The sequence below is a fragment of the Solanum stenotomum genome, chromosome 1, assembly GCF_019186545.1.
Source record: "Solanum stenotomum isolate F172 chromosome 1, ASM1918654v1, whole genome shotgun sequence".
In the NCBI taxonomy this organism is placed as follows: Eukaryota; Viridiplantae; Streptophyta; class Magnoliopsida; order Solanales; family Solanaceae; genus Solanum; species Solanum stenotomum.
The window spans coordinates 1,717,022-1,739,847 of record NC_064282.1 but is presented as its reverse complement, the minus strand read 5'-3'; the positions used below and the strand labels follow the sequence as shown (position 1 = coordinate 1,739,847).

At 31.5% G+C, this 22,826-nt stretch overlaps 2 protein-coding genes and 1 pseudogene across 3 annotated transcripts; 2 read left to right on the top strand and 1 right to left on the bottom strand.

Annotated features, from left to right (window-relative positions):
• The first annotated feature begins 9,623 nt into the window (after nucleotides 1-9,623).
• On the top strand, nucleotides 9,624-11,193 carry LOC125873098 (GATA transcription factor 5-like). The gene is made up of 2 exons (XM_049553974.1): nucleotides 9,624-10,156; nucleotides 10,256-11,193. The coding sequence occupies exons 1-2, from the start codon at nucleotides 9,854-9,856 to the stop codon at nucleotides 10,928-10,930; spliced, it is 978 nt and encodes a 325-aa protein (XP_049409931.1). The 5' UTR covers nucleotides 9,624-9,853; the 3' UTR covers nucleotides 10,931-11,193.
• A 3,086-nt stretch (nucleotides 11,194-14,279) lies between these two features.
• LOC125841774 (protein FMP32, mitochondrial-like) lies at nucleotides 14,280-17,228 on the bottom strand. Of its 2 annotated transcripts, XM_049520949.1 has the most exons (8): nucleotides 17,095-17,228; nucleotides 16,944-17,007; nucleotides 16,345-16,476; nucleotides 16,186-16,245; nucleotides 14,916-14,992; nucleotides 14,785-14,841; nucleotides 14,616-14,682; nucleotides 14,280-14,472 (listed from the first exon to the last, which is right to left on the bottom strand). In XM_049520949.1, the coding sequence occupies exons 1-8, from the start codon at nucleotides 17,211-17,213 to the stop codon at nucleotides 14,353-14,355; spliced, it is 696 nt and encodes a 231-aa protein (XP_049376906.1). In that variant the 5' UTR covers nucleotides 17,214-17,228; the 3' UTR covers nucleotides 14,280-14,352. The 2 variants fall into 2 exon arrangements, with proteins under 2 accessions (XP_049376906.1, XP_049376901.1); XM_049520944.1 differs by having other exon boundaries at nucleotides 16,944-17,228.
• Nucleotides 17,229-18,668: 1,440 nt separating this feature from the next.
• On the top strand, nucleotides 18,669-22,573 carry LOC125846642 (protein CHROMOSOME TRANSMISSION FIDELITY 7-like; annotated as a pseudogene).
• The last annotated feature ends 253 nt before the right edge of the window (nucleotides 22,574-22,826 follow it).

Genomic DNA, 22,826 nt, shown 5'->3' with positions numbered 1-22,826 from the left:
ATTAAGATACATATTAGTTTCACACGATAAGTTTAAGTTCTATACGATTACAATACATGAATAATTCATCTTATATAATCGCTGAAAGTCAAAAGTACCCCTACTAATTTTGAGCATGAAGTTAAAGAAGATTTATGGATTAGAAGTTCATTTATGAGAATAATATCTTTAAATTTTCAACCCAACTGAAAAACAACTCCAAATTTAATCTGAAATATCTTAATTTTACCTTATGTATTATATTATCTAGTTGTTTATGTCCTTATCGCTAAAATATTGAAGCTCCCGCATGAACCAGATAAACGCTATGTATCAAATACTTGGAGAAAAGTCTAAGCTTAACGTGTTTTCAATAATTATTTCTAAAAAAATATCATTCCGAATCCGTTACCTTGGTTACAGGGGCGGACCTAGAGGTGAACCCCCTCGGCAAAAAATTATGTTGTATATTTAAGGTATTTTTAAGAATTTTTATGTTTATATATTGATTTTGAACCTCCTGAATATAAGATTAGAGGCTGGTTTAGTGGTTGAGGGGTTCAAACCTCAAATCTCAAGCACTTCTTCTTTTTTTTTTGAACCCCCTTAATGAAAATCATGAATCCGCCACTGTTGATTATATCCTTACTCGAGTCAAAGACAAATAGGAGAAAGTTTAGCTAACAACAAAAATATGGAGGATCCAAACGTGCAACACAAGATAAATTAATAAGTTGTTTCATATAATAGATGGCCGACACAAACGACGAGTCTAAAATCACTCTTTTTCTAGTGATAATAGTTTATATTAAAGTCCCATCTTACTAAAACTGTAATTATTTAAAGTGGAAATACAAATAAATTCCCACTTCGGAATTTAATGAGAAATATATGCTGCATATAATAGTGGAGTTGTAGTTATAAATTTGCGTTTATTTACTATGGCTGATTTTTAGGACTAGTGCCTTTTTAAAAAATTTAGTTGATTTTTCTTTTTTAAAAAAAAAAAAACTCTCCCTCCCTCCCGTAAAAAAAAGGAAAAAAAAAAATTCTTTAGTATTTCTTTTAACTAGAGATAATTTAGCTAATTTATTTTTATTTATTACTACTTTTTTCTATTTAATTTTTTTCTCTTCTGCACCATATTATTATTTCTTTATATTTATGATTTAAGGATGAAAAAATAAGTATACCTTAATTTTTCAAACTGATAATTATTTATATTATACATACTTATTTAATAAGAACAACAAGTAAAATAGATCGAAATGTAAATAAGCATCTATATTACAGTTGACTTTCTAGTTCGAGTAGTACTATTTTAAGAAGGATTGTATAGTGGAAGTGGAATGCCTGCCAAACACGAAAAGGGAAAAAAAGGAATAAGAACACTTATTTTTCATTTTCTTGTTTTTGGATTCCTGATTACTCCTATCTTAGATGTATACAATGTTAACATCAACCTATTTTTTTTTTTTCCCTTTTTTAAAAAAGAATATATCATTTGGAATTTTTCATTTATTTCAGTTTTTGCTAAAGTACCAGACTTCGCTGAAAAATTCCAACAAAAAAAAAGTCATTAAATTCACAAATTAGCAAATATTCAAAGACAAATTTATTGAGATTTTTTTTTATGAAAATAAGTTCTTTAAAAATAAAAGAAATTACTTCCTTAATAAAAGTAATCCACCACCCCGTCCTCATATTTTTGTGTTGAATGTATACATATGCTTTGAAGATAATATTTTTTAGTCGCATATCAAACACAAGAAAATAAATAAACAATCATTTATTTTCTTAATTTTTATAGAAGTATCGAACACACCATATATATAAATAATTTCAAAATAATATTTTGTATTTATGACCGAATACAACAAAATAATTTAAAAACTCATTTATTTTTTGATTTTTTTTTGTCGTATCTAACACATGACCCAGGGGCGAAGCCACATATGTGGTGTGAGGTTCATTCAAACCCCCTTCGATAAAAAATTATCTATTATATATGATTAAAATAATAGTTTAAGTATATACGGTAAATGTTAAATTCCCTTCCATTAATTCATGTGTCTACAATATTTAAATTTTAAATCTTTTTAATAAAATTTCTGACTATGCCGATACAAAACACAGTGGGTAATAATACTATCTTGTATCAGTATAGCAATTGTATAGAAGTATTATTGTTTTTCTCACATGACATGGATTCCCCACTCCCCACCACTCAATAATTTATTTTTAATGCATATCTACTGGGAGTACTACTATATTAAAGAATAATTGGCCATATTCATCAAATTGTGGACATGTGAGTTGTGACTAACTAGTCAAATAAGGTTTGGTGATAATTAGGTAAAATTGATGTGAAAATATGCGTACTAGTAGTTTTTTACAATGTACGTAAGCACAATAGACCTACAGTACTGCAGTCACAATAATAACGTATTATTAGTGGCGGAGTCAAAATTTTTAATTAGGGGGTTCAAAATCTGAAGAAATAGACACACGAAGTAGCCTAAGGGGGTTCAACATCTACTATATATACATAAAAAAATATTTTAACCATGTAAAAATAATATAATTTTCCACCGAAGGGGGGTCGGATGACCCCCCTAAAGATAGGGTGGCTCCGCCACTGCGTATTATTATGCCTCAATTTCTAATAAGTATAAGTTTGAATATCGAAATAAATAATGCAAATAACTTTAAAAAATCGTAAATATTTTAAGCCAATTTAAATATAAAACGTCAATCTTTCAATTCAGCTATCAACTTTGGACAATTATGGACTCCCAAAAAGTGGTATCAATTCACTATGATTTGTAACTCGATAGTAATTAACTGTTCGCTATACATGTATAACTAGATTAATGCTAGTCTTCATGGTTTTAAATATGATTTCAGAATTAAGTTTAAAAATAAAGAAAATTTTAATACATCTCTTATGCGATTTATAAGAGCACACTGATTACGTGGGTGGATTGGGAAATTTATCTTGGTCATGAAGAATATTATCAGACTCATGAAACACTAATTTGGAGATTAATGTGTGTCACCAAAATCATTACTATGGCCTACCAAATGTCCAAGCCCAGAAACTTTTTATTTATTTATGTCTATGTATATTTTCAAGCTACGAATAAAAATAGTAAATCAATACATAATCAAACCCCACAGCGTTCTGCTGCCATCTCCATACTTTTGACACCAAAATATTGACGATAATATTGATTGTTTGGCTAAACTGGCTCAAGAATACTTTAAATATCGAGTAACATATTTCGTTTATTTTTATCAAACAAAAAAAGATCTTCTTAATTAAATAGGAAAAAAAAAATTAGAGAAAAATATAACAAATACTACATGACTGACATCTAATTGGTGGAGAAAAGACGTAGGATGCAGGCCAGACTTTTTGTCGTTTCCAATCGTGCTAGTTTGTGGAAGACTTTTGACTTAGCAGTTTTTACAATAATTACGATTGTACATATTACTATTATTATTATTTGAAAATTTCTACACTATTGCACACGAAAAAGGGTAGAAAAAAAGAAGGAAATTAATTGAACCAACTCAAATTGTGTGAAGGCACGTATTACTTTATATGTAATAATAATAACAATAAAGTGTATAATATGTTGAACACTAGAATATAGGCTCATTTAAAACGAGATGAACTAAAGGAGCATGAAAAATTGTCGTCTTCGCAAGTTCGTAGTTTAATTTGGTCCTAACTCGTTGTATAATATGGTTGACTAGCACTACTTATTATACCTTTTTAATTAATGTTGTCAATGAATAACAGGACTGAGAGAATGAGAAATTATATATTATGGTTTAATTTGGTTGTATAATGAGTAAAATTTTCATGCAAACTGAAAATTAGTAGTATTGCAATGTGTAAATCCCAGTAGGAGACATATAACATGTGTGATTTCTTATGATCTATTCTAGTTTTTGTGGATAGAGTTATTTGATATTTGTTGTTTATGGAAGGTGGTAGGTATCCCGTAAAATTAGTCGAGGTGTGCGCAAATTGACATAAATACCAGAGTCATAGAAAGAAATGATAATTGAATTGTGAATATACTATAATATTTCTATTATGTTCATATAACATATTGAAGCAAACAGATGATTCAATTTTGTTATATGGCTACCTTAACTTTCACCTTATGGGTGTTCGATTTCTCACCTTGTAATTCCCCTCTCCCAATTCTCCTTCCCCTACCACCATTTTTTATTTTTTTTTAAAAGCAAATGATTCACAATGAATAATTATATTCGGGGATTAGTGTTTAGTAACGTTATTCTTGTTAAGAACTCATGAAATTAAAAAACTTTTAATTTAGTAAATACAAATTTTACTCTAAGTTGAAAAATATCTATTACATAAATTTTTTGAAATGGTTGTAGATCGAAAGTCTATAAATTAAAGCCGCTTCCAACCAATTTGAGATCAAAATGCAGTTAATTAATTTTCATATACTCTCTCAAACTTACCTGTCTTATTTTAATTTAGCACAAAATTAATGAAGTTAAAAGATACTCTTAAATCATATAGTTTCTAAATATGTCATAAGAAAAATTAAAACTAAAAATCATAAATAAATAAAAAATATTTTTTTTTCAAATTGACTACAAAGGGTAAGTATCACAAAACGAAAAATCCATAATACTAGAAGTAGTGATCAAATCACCATTAACAGTCAAACTCATAATATAAGAGTTCAAGTTGTCCAAAATGTTGACTAATGAGCCATTATATTAGGGAACTACTAAAACTCCGTGTTACTAGTAACTATTATTGAAACTCAAGTTGACGTAAGAAAAAAGCCAAACAAAACAAAAATGTACATAATTTTTTTTTAATATAAAAAAAATGATAAATTGACAGAGAGGACTCACATGTGGAGCTCCTCACTCCTGCGCTGTAGCTTCCGCTTTTGACTTTTTACTAATTTGAACTCCTTTTGTTTTATTTTGTGTGACATATTTTTTTATTATTTCATTTAAGAAAAAAGGTCATTTTATTATAAATCAAATATTTTAATTTCTTTTATTCTTTATATGAAATTATTTATAATCATATAAATATCTATAATTATTGTAGACTATAAATTTGAATTTTTTTAAATAATATTATGTTAAATTAAATAGTGTCATATAAAATAAAATGAAAGTGTAAACACTCTGACTCATTCTCCAGTCACTTTCTTCTTTAAAAATGAAAAAAAAAAAAAAAGTGTGGAAGTGGTGGGATGGTCCGATGGCTTTTCACCGTTGGGAAAAGTTTGGTAGTTGCCGGCCAGGCAACGCACGATGTGAACTATTCATGAAAGACACGCCTCCAACTAGCCAACTACTACTTTGGTCTATGAATTATATATTCCTATTTTCACATAAGTTTGGTAAATCTAAGAGAAAAATTAATACACACAATTAAATAAATCTACAAGATAAATATTTACTCATCACTTAGTATTTTTACAAAATTAAGCAATTTAAATAGGGAAAATTGTATATAATAGCAAACTATTAATTTAAATTAAATGCGATAAATATAATTTGATTTAATTGTACCTCATATAATTTGATTTAATTGTACCTCATAATTGTTATTTCACCTCTCTCCTGGTGAATCTCGCTCTCCACTCTCGTTCTCTCCCTCGCCTCTCTCGTATTTTATACAAACACAAGTGTATAAAGTGTGTTTGTGTTTGTATAAAGCGAGAGAAAATTGTATATATACATATATTTTCGTTCCCCTCTCTCCCTCTCTCAGATCTCGCTCGCCACTCTCCCAGACCTCACTCTCTCACTCGCCTCTCTCACTTTATACAAAAAACGCAAATTGTATAAAATGCGTTTGTGTTTGTATAAAGCGAGAGAAAATTGTATATATACATATATTTTCGTTCTCCTCTCCCAGATCTCGCTCTCTCACTCATCTCTCTCACTTTATACAAAAACGCAAATGTATAAAGTGCGTGAAAACTGTATATATACATATATTTTCGTTCCCCTCTCTCCCCTCTCCCAGATCTCGCTCGCCACTCTCCCAGATCTCGCTCGCTCACTCGCCTCTCTCACTTTATACAATTGATCTTTTTGTATATGTATACCAAAGCAGATTATACATCTGCTTTCTTTTGTATATGTATAGCGAAATATACATAGTTATGTTTGTTATGGAGCGCAATTATGCAAACTTTGTTAGAGCATACAAATATGAATTTTGTATTTGCTATATGTAAAAGTTGCTCATTTAAATACTCACTCTTATCTTGAGCTTATACTTCTCTTGAACATACAAATTTTATTTGGAGTACGCGTGCATTTCAAATGAACCACATCTATTTATAAATAGTGATAAAAAAATATTTATTACTTTATTCTAAAATGTTTTTTTCAACTACATATTTTTTGAACCATACGTTCTAAAATGTTTTTTCAACTACTTTCTACACTTAATAAACATAATTTTATTTGGAATTCTATATCCAAAATATGTCTAATCCGCATATCATCCATTACACTATTACCACAAGATCAAAGTCATGCGAGCTTCTTTCACATCTCATTATAATATGAATCTTATTTTTTAAAAAACAATCTTTCAATATATTGACCTTGATTATCAAGTTCGTTGAGTCGCTTCGGACAATAAAAATATATATCTCCTACGTCCCAATTTATATGATTTACTTTACTTTCTAATCCTCCCTCCGTCCCATTTTATGTGGCATTTTTCGGATTTCGAGATTCAAACAAGTCTAACTTTGACCGTAAATTTTTCATAGATCTTTTAAAAATTTTAAATTATCAATTGTTGTGACTTATAGTACTTTTTACGTAGTTTACAAATATATAAATTTCATTTCAAAAAAATTAAAGATTTCATGCGCAAATTTCCGGTCAAACTTAAACTGTTTGATTCTCGAAAAACCAAAAGTGCCACATAAATTGGGACAAAAGGAGTAAGTCCAAAAAATAATTGACACATTTATCTATTTAGTAATAATTTAAATGCTCATTTTATCCTTAATCTATGACTTTTGTACAACAAATATTTTAAAAATCTCTTTCTCTTTTAAAGTCTATAATAATTGATAAATCAAATTGACTCATATAAATTGAGACGGATGAGTAAATTTTTTGGCGCATTGCATAACATTCGAAATCAAAATAGGAGTGGATGAGGCGGGAGAATGATTGATGAAAGTTCCAAAATATACCAAATCATAGCGGCGCAATCAACGCGGCAAAGTTTGGCTACTTTCTCTAGTTTTGTCAAAATTATAACCCCGCGTCGAAAAATAAAGGTCCATTATATTAAAAATATATATTTAATAATATTTGTTTAATTTAAAAAATTAAGAGATAATTTATCTTTTTGATTTGTTTTATCTTTGCTATTAAATATTATTTATCATCTAACATATTTTTTAAAATATTAAATTTAATAAAATCAACGAATAATATTTCTATTATTTATTTGTTTCTGTAAAGGGTACGCCAAGTCAATAGTGGACGACTGTCGTTGAATATATCTAAAGAAAAATCAATAGACGGCGTAATTTGATTTTTATTTTTGATTTTTTGAATTTTCATAGCGCCATATATTTCAACTATTCATTCACATTATTCTTGACTTTTTATGATATGAGTATTTATTTTGCTTTTTTTTTTTTTATAATAAAATTTGTCGTTCGTGACATTGGAAATGCTTACCATCAATATCATCACGAGTTATTTAACATCTTTTTTGATTTTTTCAAAATTGAAATTCAAAATTCAAACCATGAAACTTAAAAAATTTAAAATGCATCCAAATAGTGAAAATATGTACATTTTAATGGATAATAGTAACGATAGATTTTAAAAAAGTATACACACGGGCAAAGCTAAAATTTAATTTTAGCAATTTTAAATTTCATAATGACGATTTAAGTAATAATAACTAAATTTTAAATTTAATATTTATATATATTATTAAACTTATTAACATAAATACTATGCTTAAGCAAAATCTATTGTGTTCAACTAAATCGCATGCGAACTATTAGCTCTGTATCAAATATTCAATTCGAATATTAAAGGAATAATACTACAGACACTTTTGTTTTATTAACATAGACAAATTTATTCCATCGTAAATTTCAAAAAAAAAAAAAGGAGGCAAATGCTTCTCGATAAACCACAATGAAAGCAATAATCATTGTGTTGCCAACTAAAGTTTTGATTATTGACCTATATTACCCCCACCAACCCAATATCACATTGACAAGATCTCTGTCATTCTGTTAAATGCATGCTAATAACATCTACTAATATTTGCTGGCAAATAGGACCATATGTGACTAAGAAGATGTTTGATCACAAAAAAAAACAAATATTTTTTTAATCTGATTTTTTAAAAATTTAAAATCTTATTATTTACTAATTCATTTTAGAGAATAAAGATATGATTTCATTTTCCAATTTTACTATCATAATTAATAATAATTTTTGACTTTAGAATTTCAAAATATAGTAAATACAAAAAAATTAGTAAAATTAAAGCATCATTAATGTTTACACAAAAGAACAAAATGCATATTGAACATATAAAATGAAATTAGAGAGTAATAAAATAAAGAAAAATCACTCCATCACTGATCAAATGGTTGCCAAAAAATATTCAGTTCTGTATAAAATAATATTATCTTTTCAAAAAAATAAAATGCAGTAAACTTTTAGAATTTTGTATTTCATGGAGTGCTAGAAAAACTAATTTTCACAAGCTAAAAGGTGAGATTTCATCAAAATTGTTATTTTCCCACTACTTCATTGAGTATTTATTATTTTTGTTTGCTAAAAAGATTGAATAATTAAGTCAACCAAAAAAATTAATAAAAAATGAAGTATTTATATGTATCTCAAGGTTGACGAAATCGAGGTCCATTTGTTGCTTAAACTTGTGTATTTCCGCGTATATGCCTAGTGAATAACAGCTAAATTTAATCACTTCACAGTTTATTTTATTTGACATATTATTTTTACACCCTTAAATTTCACTTTATTATCAATAAAAAAACAATATTTATCTTTTCATACTTATTAATTAAAATAATATAAAGTTAAAATTAATAATTATTTTAAATCAATTACTTATAATAAATATTATAATGAAAATGAGACCATAGAGAAACAAATCTTATCTGCACTAAGAAAACTTCAATTAAAATTCAACGCGGTAATAACTTAAGACAATTTAAGGGCTGTCTTTCTAGAACTAGAATAGCTCTCTCTTTTTGACCATTTTTTTTCATTTTTTTTTCTTCTAAGAAACTTTGAAATTTTATCAAAGCTTTCATTTTCGCTTTCTCGGCTTTGAATCGTAAACCATAAATCAAATAAATATCCGTCTTTTTAAATTTATTTTCCAACAAATACAATTAAAAAGCAGAATATTACAAAAAATCTACTTGAAATTCTGGACCAGTCACAAAAGAAAAGACTTGTCACCTAGCCAATAATATTTCAACATCTGTAAATTACAATTTCATGCGTAACGGCCCACCGTAGTAATAAATAGTACTCCTCAATTATTAAACAAAAAATAATAATTCAATTCCTACAGTTATTTTTTTCATAAAAAGGAGAGAGAAAAGTAGATAAAAAGAGGAAAAAAACAATAACCTACCCACTAGTTTCGCCCCCTTTTCAGTGCTTTAACCCAAAAACTCTTCTTCTTTACTTTTTTTTCTTCTGCAATTCTACAACTTCTTCTTCACAATTTTCATACCATAAAACCAACGTAAACTTCTCTGTACCTTTAAAAATAAAACTTCATTTTTTTTGGTGTTAGTTTTCAAATTTTTTTCCTATGGAGTTGATTGAAGCAAGAGCATTGAAATCCAGTTTTCTCTCAGATATGTCTATGAAAAATACCCAACAAGTTTTTCTTGATGATATATGGTGTGTAACAGGGATTAATAATGGAGCGAGTGAGGATTTTTCAGTTGATGATCTTTTGGATTTTTCTGACAAAGATTTCAAAGACCCAGAACTGCATGAAGATGATGAGAAAACCTCTTTTTCTGGGTCTTCTCAGAACAGAAATTCACAGGATTCTACTTTTTCCGGCATGGAAAGCTTTGGTTCTCTCGCCGGCGAACTCCCTATTCCGGTAAAAACTCATGGCCTTCGCCTTGGGAAAAAGAGAAATTTGCCATTTTTTTTTTATTTTTGTAATATTTGGATTTTTATGGAAAACCCATTTTAACAGGTTGATGAAATGGAGAATCTTGAATGGTTATCCCAATTTGTGGATGATACTCCGTCGGAATTTTCGTTGTTGTGTCCAGCCGAAAGTTTCAAGGACAAAACCGGTGATTTTACAGAGTCCCGGTCTGAACCGGTGGTTAGACCGGTTGTTAAGAAAATGAGAGTTCCATGTTTCCCTTTACCGTTTCCAGTGAAACCAAGAAGCAAACGGTCCAGACCGGCTGGAAGAACATGGTCTTTTCCGTCGTCGACAGTTTCAGGAGACTCTTCTTCTCCAACCTCTTCGTCGTACGGTTCTTCACCGTTCCCTTCGGGTTTTTTCACGAACCCGGTTTATGACGGTGACTTGTTTTGTAGCGTAGAAAAGCCACCGTTGAAGAAGCCAAAAAAGAATCCATCAGCTGAGACCGGTTCAGGCCGTCGGTGTACCCATTGTCAGGTTCAAAAAACACCCCAGTGGCGAGCCGGTCCATTGGGTCCAAAAACTTTGTGCAACGCTTGTGGTGTTAGATACAAATCCGGTCGGCTTTTTCCTGAGTATAGACCGGCTTGTAGTCCAACTTTTTCTCTAGAAGTTCACTCAAATAGCCACCGGAAAGTTTTGGAGATGCGGCGGAAGAAGGAAACCGGTGAGGTTATTGACTCCGGTTTAGCTTCTATGATTTCAACTTGTTGAAATGAAAAAACCCGGTTCAGTTAAAAGCGGTCTAGTAGGTCTAGCTCGGTTGCGGTTTAAATGTGAAAATTTTGGTAAATTGTGGGTAGTAGGAAGGGTAGACGTAGAAATGTAACGTATTTTAGGAAGGTTATTGTAATTTTTACTTTTAGATTTTTGCTACTTTTTTTTTTTTTTGGTTTTAAATTTCTTTTTTGCAGTGTAAAATCTAATTTATTCGCAGTTTAGTGGTCAATCTTATAGAAACCATTCATTTGTTTTTATTATTTTTATTTTTGAGAAAAGTGGGTTGGAAAAATTCAAAACGGTTGAGCGGTTTCTGACAACTCTAGAAAATCTAAATTCTCACATAATTAATTCGCTTGCCAAATTTAGCACAACAACTGCAGCTCAAAGTACAACCATGTTAATCTTTTAATTTGTTAGAAGTTATAACCATATAATGTAACAGAATTTACATATACAATATAATTTTATTTTTAATTTTAATTTTTTTATGAATGATGTTTATCTAACCATGGATAGATTTTAAATTAAATTTTTATATACTTAATAAATTTCTTTAACACTTACAATTTGGTCGAAACTATTTTATCAATTTTTAACATATGCCCCTTGACTTCATTTCTTTGAATGTCACTATGTCAGCTATATATACTCAATAACATTGTTCTATTTTTAGATTAGAACACTAATTTAGAACAGTCAACATCCAATTGATCTATCTCACTTTATTTATTTTTTAACTGATAATTTGCTTTAAAAAGAATGTCAGTTTCTTGATCTATAATAACTTTTTACACTCAATATTGTATATGACATGTTAATATCGTGAGAGTCAAAGAACATTTGATGTATATACCACATATTTAGTAGTTTTAAATTACCAGATTTAAAATATTATTTTCTTATATTTTATATCGAGTTAAATTTAAATATATAAATTGAAGCGAAGGGAGTATTCAAAAATCAAGTTATCAGTACTTTTTTTTATTTTTCATTCGGTGTTCGGAATTCATATTGGAGCTCCGATTAAATTTGAATCATGTACTGCGGAAATCATTTTGAGGTGACGCTCTCAATAGGATTTCTTCATATTCAAGGCTCAAACACAAACATTTCAATTAAGGATTAAACAGTTTCACCACTCAAACGTTCTGATTAAGAATGAAATAGTTTCACCCAATATACGACCCATGTTGGTATGTTATCACTACCTTACTAGCAAGAAAGAAAGGAAAAGAAAAAGGGAACATTCAATGCATTGGTGAGTGTGTGTGGTAGATTATCGTAACGTTAAAGGCAAAGGTAAATGGGCCCATTTCGTATTTACGTCATTAGGTGGGTTGGAGCCCACTAAGGGTGGTGTGGTGTGTGGTATATATGCCCACTTTTGTTGGTGTTTTCAAATAATATCTCTCCGTATAACAACGACAATAACAACATATTCAGTATGATTTTATAAAATGAATTTAGGAAGGATAAAGCATATGCAGCTCTAATCCTTATAAAAATAGAAAGGTTGTTTGTGGTATACACTCAGCTTAAGAGAAACATAATTCAAAGCAATTTAGAAAAAGACGTAATAGAAGTACGAGAAATACCACAGCTCCCTCTATAATAATAATTGAGAATTTCAGTAATGACTTGTGACCACTTTTAATGCTCTCTGACTCACTCTATTCTTCTATCCAATTAAAACAATTCAATTTTTATTGACTTCATTAACTTGGGCCCTATCATGGTTTTTTCGGAAGGATGGGCCAATTGGGCCGTAATAGACATATGGCCCATCAATAATGAGGCCCATGTTGCACCTAACCAATTAATGTAGAGAGATTTCCATAAACACATTATCACTCAGTTTTTAACTTGTGAGGTTAAATTTTGAGAAAAAGGACGAATATACCTCCGAACTATCGTAAATGGTATGCAATTACCCTCCGTCATATTTTTGGGACATTGGTACCCTGCCATCCAAAACCTAGAGCATATATGACCTTCACTCTAACGGAAGACTAAATAGGGACACGTGGCGCAATCTTATCCGTCGATCCAATATTTAATAAATGTCGGTCGGTGGATAAGATTATGACACATGTATGTCCGTTAGTATAAAGGGTATATATGCTCTAGTTTTTGGACGGCAGGGGCACCAATGTCCCAAAAGTATGACGGAGGGTATCTGCATATCATTTACGATAGTTCAGGAATATTTTTATCCTTTTTCCCTAAATATTTTGATTTTGTATAAATACTACGTGCGATAATAGCAAAGAAAACTATACACACCTAGTGTTTAGAGAGACAATATATGCCGGATATGCTATAAATTCATGTAAGTTAATTATTGTTAATTGATATATTATATTCATGGTTAAATTTTTTTTTTTACTTAAGTTTTTTGGACTTGATATATATATATTGTGGGTGTAAATAAATAATTTTGGGGCATGTCATGTGGACACGTGAAATGGTGGAGTAGTTAGGAATCATTAAGGACGTGCTAACTGTAATGAAAGAGCATGGGGTTCGTCTTCCCATAACTGTCGTTTTCTTACACTATTTTAATTTTTATACAATCATTATATTTTGGGTTAAAAATAAAATATTAAACAATGGATTGTTAGCTGTGATATCTGATTTTTTTGAAGAATATGAGAGGTAATTATAGTAATTAATAGAGTAGGTAAGTCTAAAGTTTCAAATTGATATGCATTAGCAGACTTTAAATAGATCAATTCTTGAGACAAAATATCTCTAAAAAGCATTTTTTTAAGGGAAAAAAAGAATGTTGATTCTAATGAATAATTCATCAATAACGAATAAAAAATAATTCTATGCAATTCTGAAAGGGCGAAAGATCCCTTCGAATAGAATTATTCGATTATATTGACAATTTCAAAAATGTGATCATTCCATGAACATAGTATGATGGCCATTACTCCTTTTCCCCTCTTTTGGTCATATGACCTTCCCCTCCCATAAAGAGAGTTTATTTAGGTCTATCGGTGCACACTATTATTTTGTTGTTATCTTCCGGCCATTTAACTACTAAATATTTCTTGGAACGGCCCTTGAATTATGACAAGAGTAATCTCAATTGCCGTACCAAGCGCCTCCTAGAAGCTTGGCCAATGAGGCTATAATTGCAAGAACGTGTATTGTCCACTAAAAAGGTTGAACTTGAACGTAATAATTCTCTGACATGGGTTTTTCTTTTCTTTACAATGTCTCTTCCAAAAAAGTAACATTATGTTAAATTATAATACTCATTTGTACAAAGTTGTTAACCTTTCTGCCAATTCGAATACTATTACAATTGATTCATCTATGAGTAAACTAGCTCCCAAAAGAATAACGTTAACGACTATATTTCTTCCTATTTTTGAGTCAATATAAATTTCTTTTGGAACATCTGTTTAAGCATATAACCGAAGCACAGCAAGGCCAACAGCTGAGATGGACACAAGGCTTCCTATACAGTATTTGATGACTTCATATTTTCCAGCTTCAAGTTGGGCCCTCATGGCATGGATTTCCTGTTCATGTATCACAATATTAACATAACGTAGTTAACTTTGGAGCTTCCCACTTTTAGTATAATATTATATTGACAGAGTCTGAGCTAAAAGTAACTATGTCTAGTGTAGATCCGCTATAGTAACCAAGAGTAAACACTTACTCGATCTAGCTTGTTAGTAAGGTAGGTGGTCCCTGTACTCTGCTTGGCAAGTTCATCGCGAATGCTTCTGCAACAAGTTGCAATTTGGAGTGAGCCACTACTAGTCATTGATTTATTATGGAGTATATAAATGTCTTTGTTATTAGATAGGAACTCTTGAAAGTCTTACCCTCTTTCGAGATTTAAATCCAAACGTTGACCAGCAGTAAGCTTATCAATCTCATACCTGTATCAGCAAATAAGTGGTTCACAAAGTAGGCAAATAAAAGTAGAATCAACTTTCACACAATTCAGATGTACCTCAATTCAGTACGCACTTTCTCAATATCATTCCGAAACTTTTCAGTTTCATGTTGCAGTAGAGAAAGATGATTTTCCTGCAATCAGAGAACTTCAGATATCAAACTCAAATTCATATTTGCAAGTCTGGAAACATAAAAAAGCACAAGGCATTACAGTAAGCAATTATCAACAGTCCAACAAATAGAGTTTAAAGCTCCACATTGCATCAGCACAACTTTTATGCAAAAGATTAGGAGCTATGACATCACATCACTCACTTAGCTATGGAGATCGACTGAACAATTCAGAACAAGGTCGAACTTTCATTTCAAGCCACCAGACTTTTCGTATATACCATTACTTCAGAATTTCTCTGTAGTAGAAGATTTAATAAACAACCTGAATTGCATAAGTTGTTTGCTCCTTGAAGCTAATTCCTCCGCTTAAATAGAGGAATCACGGACCATGTGACAGAAGTGTGTGAACACTGAATCCTTAGACCACATTGTCACATAGTCCGTCATTCTTCCAATTGGCAAGTTTAACTAGATTTCTGAGTTTTTCCTTTGATCCGTACATAACACTGTGGATGTAGCAACCCTTGATTAAAGGATACACAATCTGATCCAATCAATAGTGAGCGTTCTAGAAAAATGGCTTTTCTGAACTTGGATATATTATTAGTAGAACCTATATGAGGAATCACTGAATAAGCGATACTGGCATGTTATTTGGCTATATTCAGTGTTCACATACTTCTGTCAACTATAAATGAGAAGAATTTTTAATGAATCAATATCTAGATTCTGGACTAAGAAACTTAATGCATCGATTAGGAGCTCCCACAATGTTTAATTGATGTAGCAAATGGAATAACTGGCGGATATCCCTGCCTCTCGATCCTAAGAAATACGTGCAGAGTCCTATGCAGATCCAACTCAAAACATACCGTAGAATCTCTAATTATCGCCTGTTGAGAGGGGTAGAAGAGAAAACCATTTTTAACTGCCACATTAGGGTTGTATCTTTTCACAAACTCAACAATGAACTATTTCTATTTGGCTCCAAACAGCATTCAAAATCATACATCTCCACGCATTACAATTTCAGAACCAGATCAGATAAAGGTAGACTACTGGTACAAAATAGGCCAAGAAGAGAATCAAAAGGTGTACATTTGATATATCATTAGTAATTATTCTACAAACCAGAAAAGAAAAAAAAGAGCAGATTGCTATATATCACATGATGGGACCTTCTGACAATTCAATACTTGAAATATATTTACCTGAGAATTTTGTAGTAGGGATTTGAACTTGGAAAGATTGGCTTCTTGAACCAAATCAGACTACAGAGACAAACACATAAAAGAACATTTTCATATTGGTACAACGATGGCACGTTGTTATAAAACCAAAAAAAAATTAATTATCTGAGAATCTCTTACTTTCTGCATTTCAGCTAGTGAAACAAAAGAATTAGCAATATTTTCCAAGCTGTCGTTTAAAACCTCAGTGATGGCAGATGTTATTGCCTCTGCCTGCTTTGAAGGTACACCTTGTGCTTCTAATCTACGAACCTGTCAACACACCAACTTCTTCATTATAACGACAACAACTTGCATCAATTCCAAACAAGTTGAGGTCGCTATAGGAAATCTTCATTAGCAATGTCGCTCCATTTAAACTCATCTCAAACCAATATTATATACAAGACAAAAAGTAACAATATAAGTACTCAAAGAGAGCATAAATATATAACATCAAATTAACACGAACAAACTAGAGCAGTGCCTAAAATTGTAAATTACAGTTACACCTCTCTGTAAACGCAATCTTCTATAACAACATTTTCACTATAACAACTAGGTTTTTTGGGGAACCAATCGTTTATGTTATGTTATATTACATACTATATATCCTCTACAACAGTATTTGCTTTAGCAGTTAAAAAATATCGGGACAAATGACGTTATTATAGAGAGGTTCACTGTATCATATTTCAAAACAAGGAAATTGAACAATGGAGAAACAAAATGGAAATTACCATAGCTAATGTATCAACGAGAAAGGCACGTTTGCTATCCAGCTTAACCATTTGAGACATCTGCCTATAATCAAACTTGTAATGAGCAGAAGATTTTGACGAATACAAACTGTAAAATTTGAAATTATAACCATCGGCTATGCATTGAGACCTATTTACAAGCAATGAAGCTGCAGGAACATTAATGGCTACATTGTTAATCCTTCCCAATTTGGACAAACTAATACCGTAATTAACCCCTAATGGAACCACTCGCTTAACAACAGCCATTAAATTTCTTCAAAATTTTGCTCGCATTATCCTAACAGAAACCTGGATTTTGCGAGCAAAAACAATTAAAAAATTGTTTGATTCTTTCAGATACTAATAACTGAAGAATGCAGCAAGAAGAACAAATCAAGAAGAATTTGTAGTCAAATTCCGAGTAAATGATGAATCGTAAAATGTATGTAATATATATATTTTTTAATATTGAAAGGTGTGGACTGATAGAGAGAAACGCGAGATTCAAGCTAAGAATGGTAAGTGACTTGTGTTGGTTAATGAGTTTTACAAGTTAGTTTGTTCATTGTTTATGGCGGAAGAAATTAATTTCAACGTTTTTTTGCAATCCTACGGCTGCTTTTAATTCTATTTGTATGCTATAGGTTTCTTTTTCCATGTGATTTTATTTTCTTTCTGACATTTGGAATCCCAATGTTGAATTAATGAAGGATAAGAAAATTTAAAAAGAGTTGAATAAACTTAACACCACCAACAGCAACAACAAACCCACATTAATTTCATAAGCAGCTCAGAGAAGGCTAGAATATGGAATATAACAAACCTTTCACATCCTTGAATAATAAAAAAATTATTTTACATAAATCATGGGTTAAAATAAAAGTGTTTTCAGTTATGACAAAATACTAAACAAAGAATGTCAAAATATTCTTATAGAGGAACAGTAATTATAACTAAATGATACCGTGTTCGAAATATAAGAAACAAAAAAATAATAACAATAATCAAACACAGTAACAAAAAAATCACTAAAGTAATATCACGACTACTAATATGAAAAGATCAATAAGATGACACTCAACTATCTAACTAACATGTTATCTCGTGAGATACACAAAAGATCTAGTGTGGTGTTTATATGTATGATGTGATAATGTTAGAGTTATATGAGATACAAATTTTTTGAAATAATTAATTTCAAACTCTTAAAAGATATTAATAATGAACTACATATTTTACTTTCCTAAGTTGTAAATAATTACATTTCACATATACATTTTATGTATTTTTTAAATTCTCAACAAATACACATTAATAAAATTTTCTGCCAAAATTACACATTTTAGAAAAATAAAATAAAACAAAACAATCCTCATCCACAATCCAATAAAAAAAAGCCCAAAGAGGAAAAGCCAATTTTTGCCCCAAATTAACCAGGCGCCAAATTTCAAAACCCGCCAAATTAACCAAACAAAAATAGCGAAGAGGGCTGCTAAGGTTCTTCTCGTTTTCTTCTGACTCTCAGAAATACTCTTGAAATCGGTGAGTTTTTTTTTTTCTTTTATTTATTTTCACTCACGTGTGCTGCAGAATTACGTATTCCCGTGTTATTCTGGTCTTCTATTTAATTTACTGCTTCAATAGTTCATCTCCTATGTTAGGCAGCTTTTGATTTCTGGAATTTTTTTTGTTTGCTTAATTGACGTATGTGAATGAGCTTATTAAAGTGTCTTAATAGTTACACATTGATTGTAATTGGGGAATAAATCGGTGGTGTGCTTATATAGACTTAACAACTATCTTTTGGGTTGAGTTAGGCTCAATTATCTATTTCTTTACATGATACGAAAGTCAGACACATTCTTTTTGGGCTCCCCATCCACGCTCTCGTTGTGCTTGGGCGTGAAGAGGGTGTTAGAGTCCTACATTGGTTGGTGAATGAAATGATGGTTTGGTTATAAGAACTTGGGCAATCCTACCCTGATGAGCTATCTTTTAAAATTGAGTTAGGCCCGTTTTGAAGGTAACAACCTATCTAAAGGCTAATTAGACTTCCACCTCCTTTGTTTTGTTTTTGTTGTAGGAATGGCCAATATACAACTGTGAACGGTGAAAAAGGTTGAGAGGATATCGAAAAAAAAACAAAGAAATTGAAACATGCAATTGAAGATTAACAACTTTTTCATGCCCTTGTCTTCATCTCCTACACGCAAGAGTGCAAACCCATCTCAATGTTGCATTGCTGAGTTCGATTATGGGAGGGTACACCCAGAAATTCTGGTTACATACCAGCGAAGACCTCAAAATTCAATTTGTATGATATCTTTTGCCACATTTCTCTTGAATTAATTGCTTCTTTTTTTTTTTTTCAGCAATCAACTGTATAAGCACATCCATTTTTAATTATCTTAGTTATCATTTCCTCAATCTGTTCATGAGTCAGTAACATGTGGCTGATATATTGGTGGGAGGCACTGGATCTTCCCCTAGCTCATATGCCAAAATATCATAAACATTTGTAGAGATGATATGGTCATAGGCATGGACGATGTGACTGAAACCATAACTAGTAACACCATTCGTGTAGATTTTGACATTACCAGCTTCAGTTCATTTGAACACCTCCACCTTACACAATATTTCTTAATTTTCTTGAACAAATTTAGCATAAAAATTTGTCTAGCATGTGTTTAAAGGGAAATTATACACCAGAGTTGTTACTACCTAACATTAATGACCCTCTCTCTTTCCTCTTCAAGTTCTTTGCTTATGCTAAGCTGATTTTCCAGTGAAAAGAAGGGTGCGCCAGCTGGTGAAGCATCCAAGGAAATAGACTTGGAGAATATTGTGCCAAACTTGGGGGTGACGAAGTCAGGGAAAGTTCTGAATAAGAAGAGAAAGTATGTGCAATTCTATTTGGAATTGGGTCAGTCTGATTTTTTATTCCACACCTGTATTGTCTGTGGCTTTAAGTATGCCAGAGGTGATGAAGAGGATGAAAAGTTTCATAAGACCTTTCACAAGAATTATACGCATGGTAAAGGTGATTCTGCAACAAATTCTGGTATTTCAAAATTTTCTGTTGTGCTTGATGATATAAAGTTAGTAAAAGATTGAAGTTCTATTCTACCATGCTTTGATAAAATGTCCAGGGTTGGCAGAATGAAAGAAAACTTCGAATTCCTTCACTTGAAATTGGATGAATTATCCTGGTGCTGGATGATGACCGTCCTCCTCAAAGAAATAAGGTTTATATATACTATTTGGTTATGCATGAAAAAACATGTTTTGACTTTCACAATTGATATTTCCCTAGATTATCGCGTTAAACATAGTTCATAGAATTAGAGAGTGTATGTTATTGACAGGTACAGGAAGTTGTGAAGATGATGGAGATGGAACTTGGAGATGGGTGGATATATCATCAGCTATGCAAGGTTTTGTTCTCTTGCAATTTTATGAAACTTATAGTAATAGAAAGCAAACTTCATTGTTGAAAATTTTGCTCTAATCAATATCAAATCTCAACTGTCCAGCTTCCTATTCTCTGCTACGTTTTATTTTATAAGTTGAGTATTAAGTTACTTGAGTTCAATGTGGCTTCGTAATCATCCTATGATATTGAGTGATTTTTCTCATTTTGCTGGCTAATTTTTATGAAGAATTCTCCCTTTGTGTGGTGGTTATGTGACAGGTTGAGTTTGACTAGCTCTGTGAATGAAATTCTGAAATATTTGTCCTGTTAATAGGTGTATCTGTTTATATCTTCTCAAAGAATATCTGGATGTCTTGTAGCAGAGCCCATAAAGAAGGCTTATAAGATTCTCTCAAGACCAGAGGGCAGCAGGTGTAATGTTTCACCTGAGAAGGAAGTGAGACGGACTTCAACCACACTCCAATTTGGGGGAGTGAGTTTCCAGAGGGAAATGGTAGGAAGAAATCACTCAACCAAAAGTCGTGAAGAGTCAGATGAAAGCATCAGTGGAGTAGTCTTGTGTGAGATGGAAGCTGTATCTGCGTTATGTGGCATTAGAGCCATTTGGGTTACTCCCTCCAACAGAAGAAAACATTTAGCCATCTATTTGCTGGATGCTGCTAGGTAACACCATTCACTTTCTCAGAGTTATGGTTCCTTGAAAATACATTGCATGCTTAGTGAAGTTAAAATCTCCTGACCTTGCGTGTCACACTTTGATGAGCAGAACCTCTTGTCCCTTCTAATCCGCCGTGTTCTTAGTGTGTGTGATCCGGTTATAGAACCTATTATTGTTGTTGAAAGTGAGGTTAGGGTTAGACTATATAGAACCAGAACAATAGACCGATTGACTGTGGTCAGGTCAGAGCCATCTATTGCCTGTTGGAGGAGATTGATTGGACCTTATACTGTGCCTTACTTAGTCTTCCACTAGAACTGGATTCTCTAAAGCTTAAATAGAAATGCCCCTCAGAGGAGGATTGAACAAGGAATTGACTTCTCTAAGTCTAAAAAGACGACTGTTGGGGTTAAAACTAATAATTTCTACTTAGTTTCAATTGGAAATATAAGGTTCATGTCTGAGAAATGAGACCATTGGAAAAGGAAGAAAGATGACTGTCACTGATCCAACAAACTTAGTTCTCATAGATTGAATAGTCTAATGCTCTGACTTGACAAGAGTGCCTTTGTGAACTTGTAGCTGAATTCTTCTTCACTTGCACTTAATAATCATTTCTGAAAGGGGTCCTGGTATGCAAGTATTATCTATGAAGTATGAGAAGATCCTACCAGTGTACTCCATCTATATTGCATCACACTGTAAATATGGATGACTACACAGTTTTTTGTGTAGTTAATATATATATATATATAAATAATATGTTACCTTCTCAAAAAGAAAAGGGTAGTAATTATTCTCTTTAAATTAAACTCCCTCTTTGCCATTTGCAGTCTGGAATGCCTAAGTTCCACACATATTTTCATTGCTTACTATCTACGTTTAGTCTGAACTAGCTTCTCATTCTTCAATTCAGGGAAAGTTTTTGCAAGGATTTAGTTCTTAAAAGCTCAGAGTTAGCCTATTCTCAGCCAACTTCAGTTGAACGGCCTTCATCTCCAGTTATACAAGCAGTCACTCATTCTTGGTTTATACACCTTCTGATGTGTAGTAACAAGTAACAACAACAACATACCCAATGTAATTCCACAACTGGGGTCTGGGGAGGGTAGGATGTACGCATACCTTACCCCTACCTTTGTGGGGTAGAGAGACACCTTCTGATCTGTTGTAAGGATTTAAGAGATAGCAAGTTGATTTTTTTCAGCAAAGTATATTTCAGTTAGTCTAGTAATTTACTGGATAATCCATCTATGTTCATGTGTGAGAACTAAGTGATTTATTTGTTTTATGCTTTAACTAGAGCAAACAAAGTTATTCTTACCCAGTGTAATACAGGGTTAAGATAAGAGGCTAACCAATCTCTGTTACATGTTTTATACTGAGGGGTCGTTTGGTGTAAGGGATAAAAATAAATAGTGATGGATAACTTCTTTCCAACCAAACAATATATTCGGTTATAATCTTCTCAAGAAAACATCAGATTTCTAGCAGATGGTCATCTTGAACTGGAAGTCAGTTACTTGGTTCCATGCAAGAATTGGTTTTCTCTACATTAAATGCTCTTCTTTAATACCAAAGAATAGAAGCATAACACCCTTGTAATAGTATTCTGAGTATATGATTGATTTACTTGTCTAATTTCTACCCTGCAGCTCTTCTGTAGAAAGACATCAAATTTCTTTCAGGCTGTATATTTTGCTGTTCATTATAGCACAAAATTGTTCTCTTTAAAACATGTTTATTTCTTAGAAATTTGCTGCTGCTGTATTCGAACAGTTGAAAT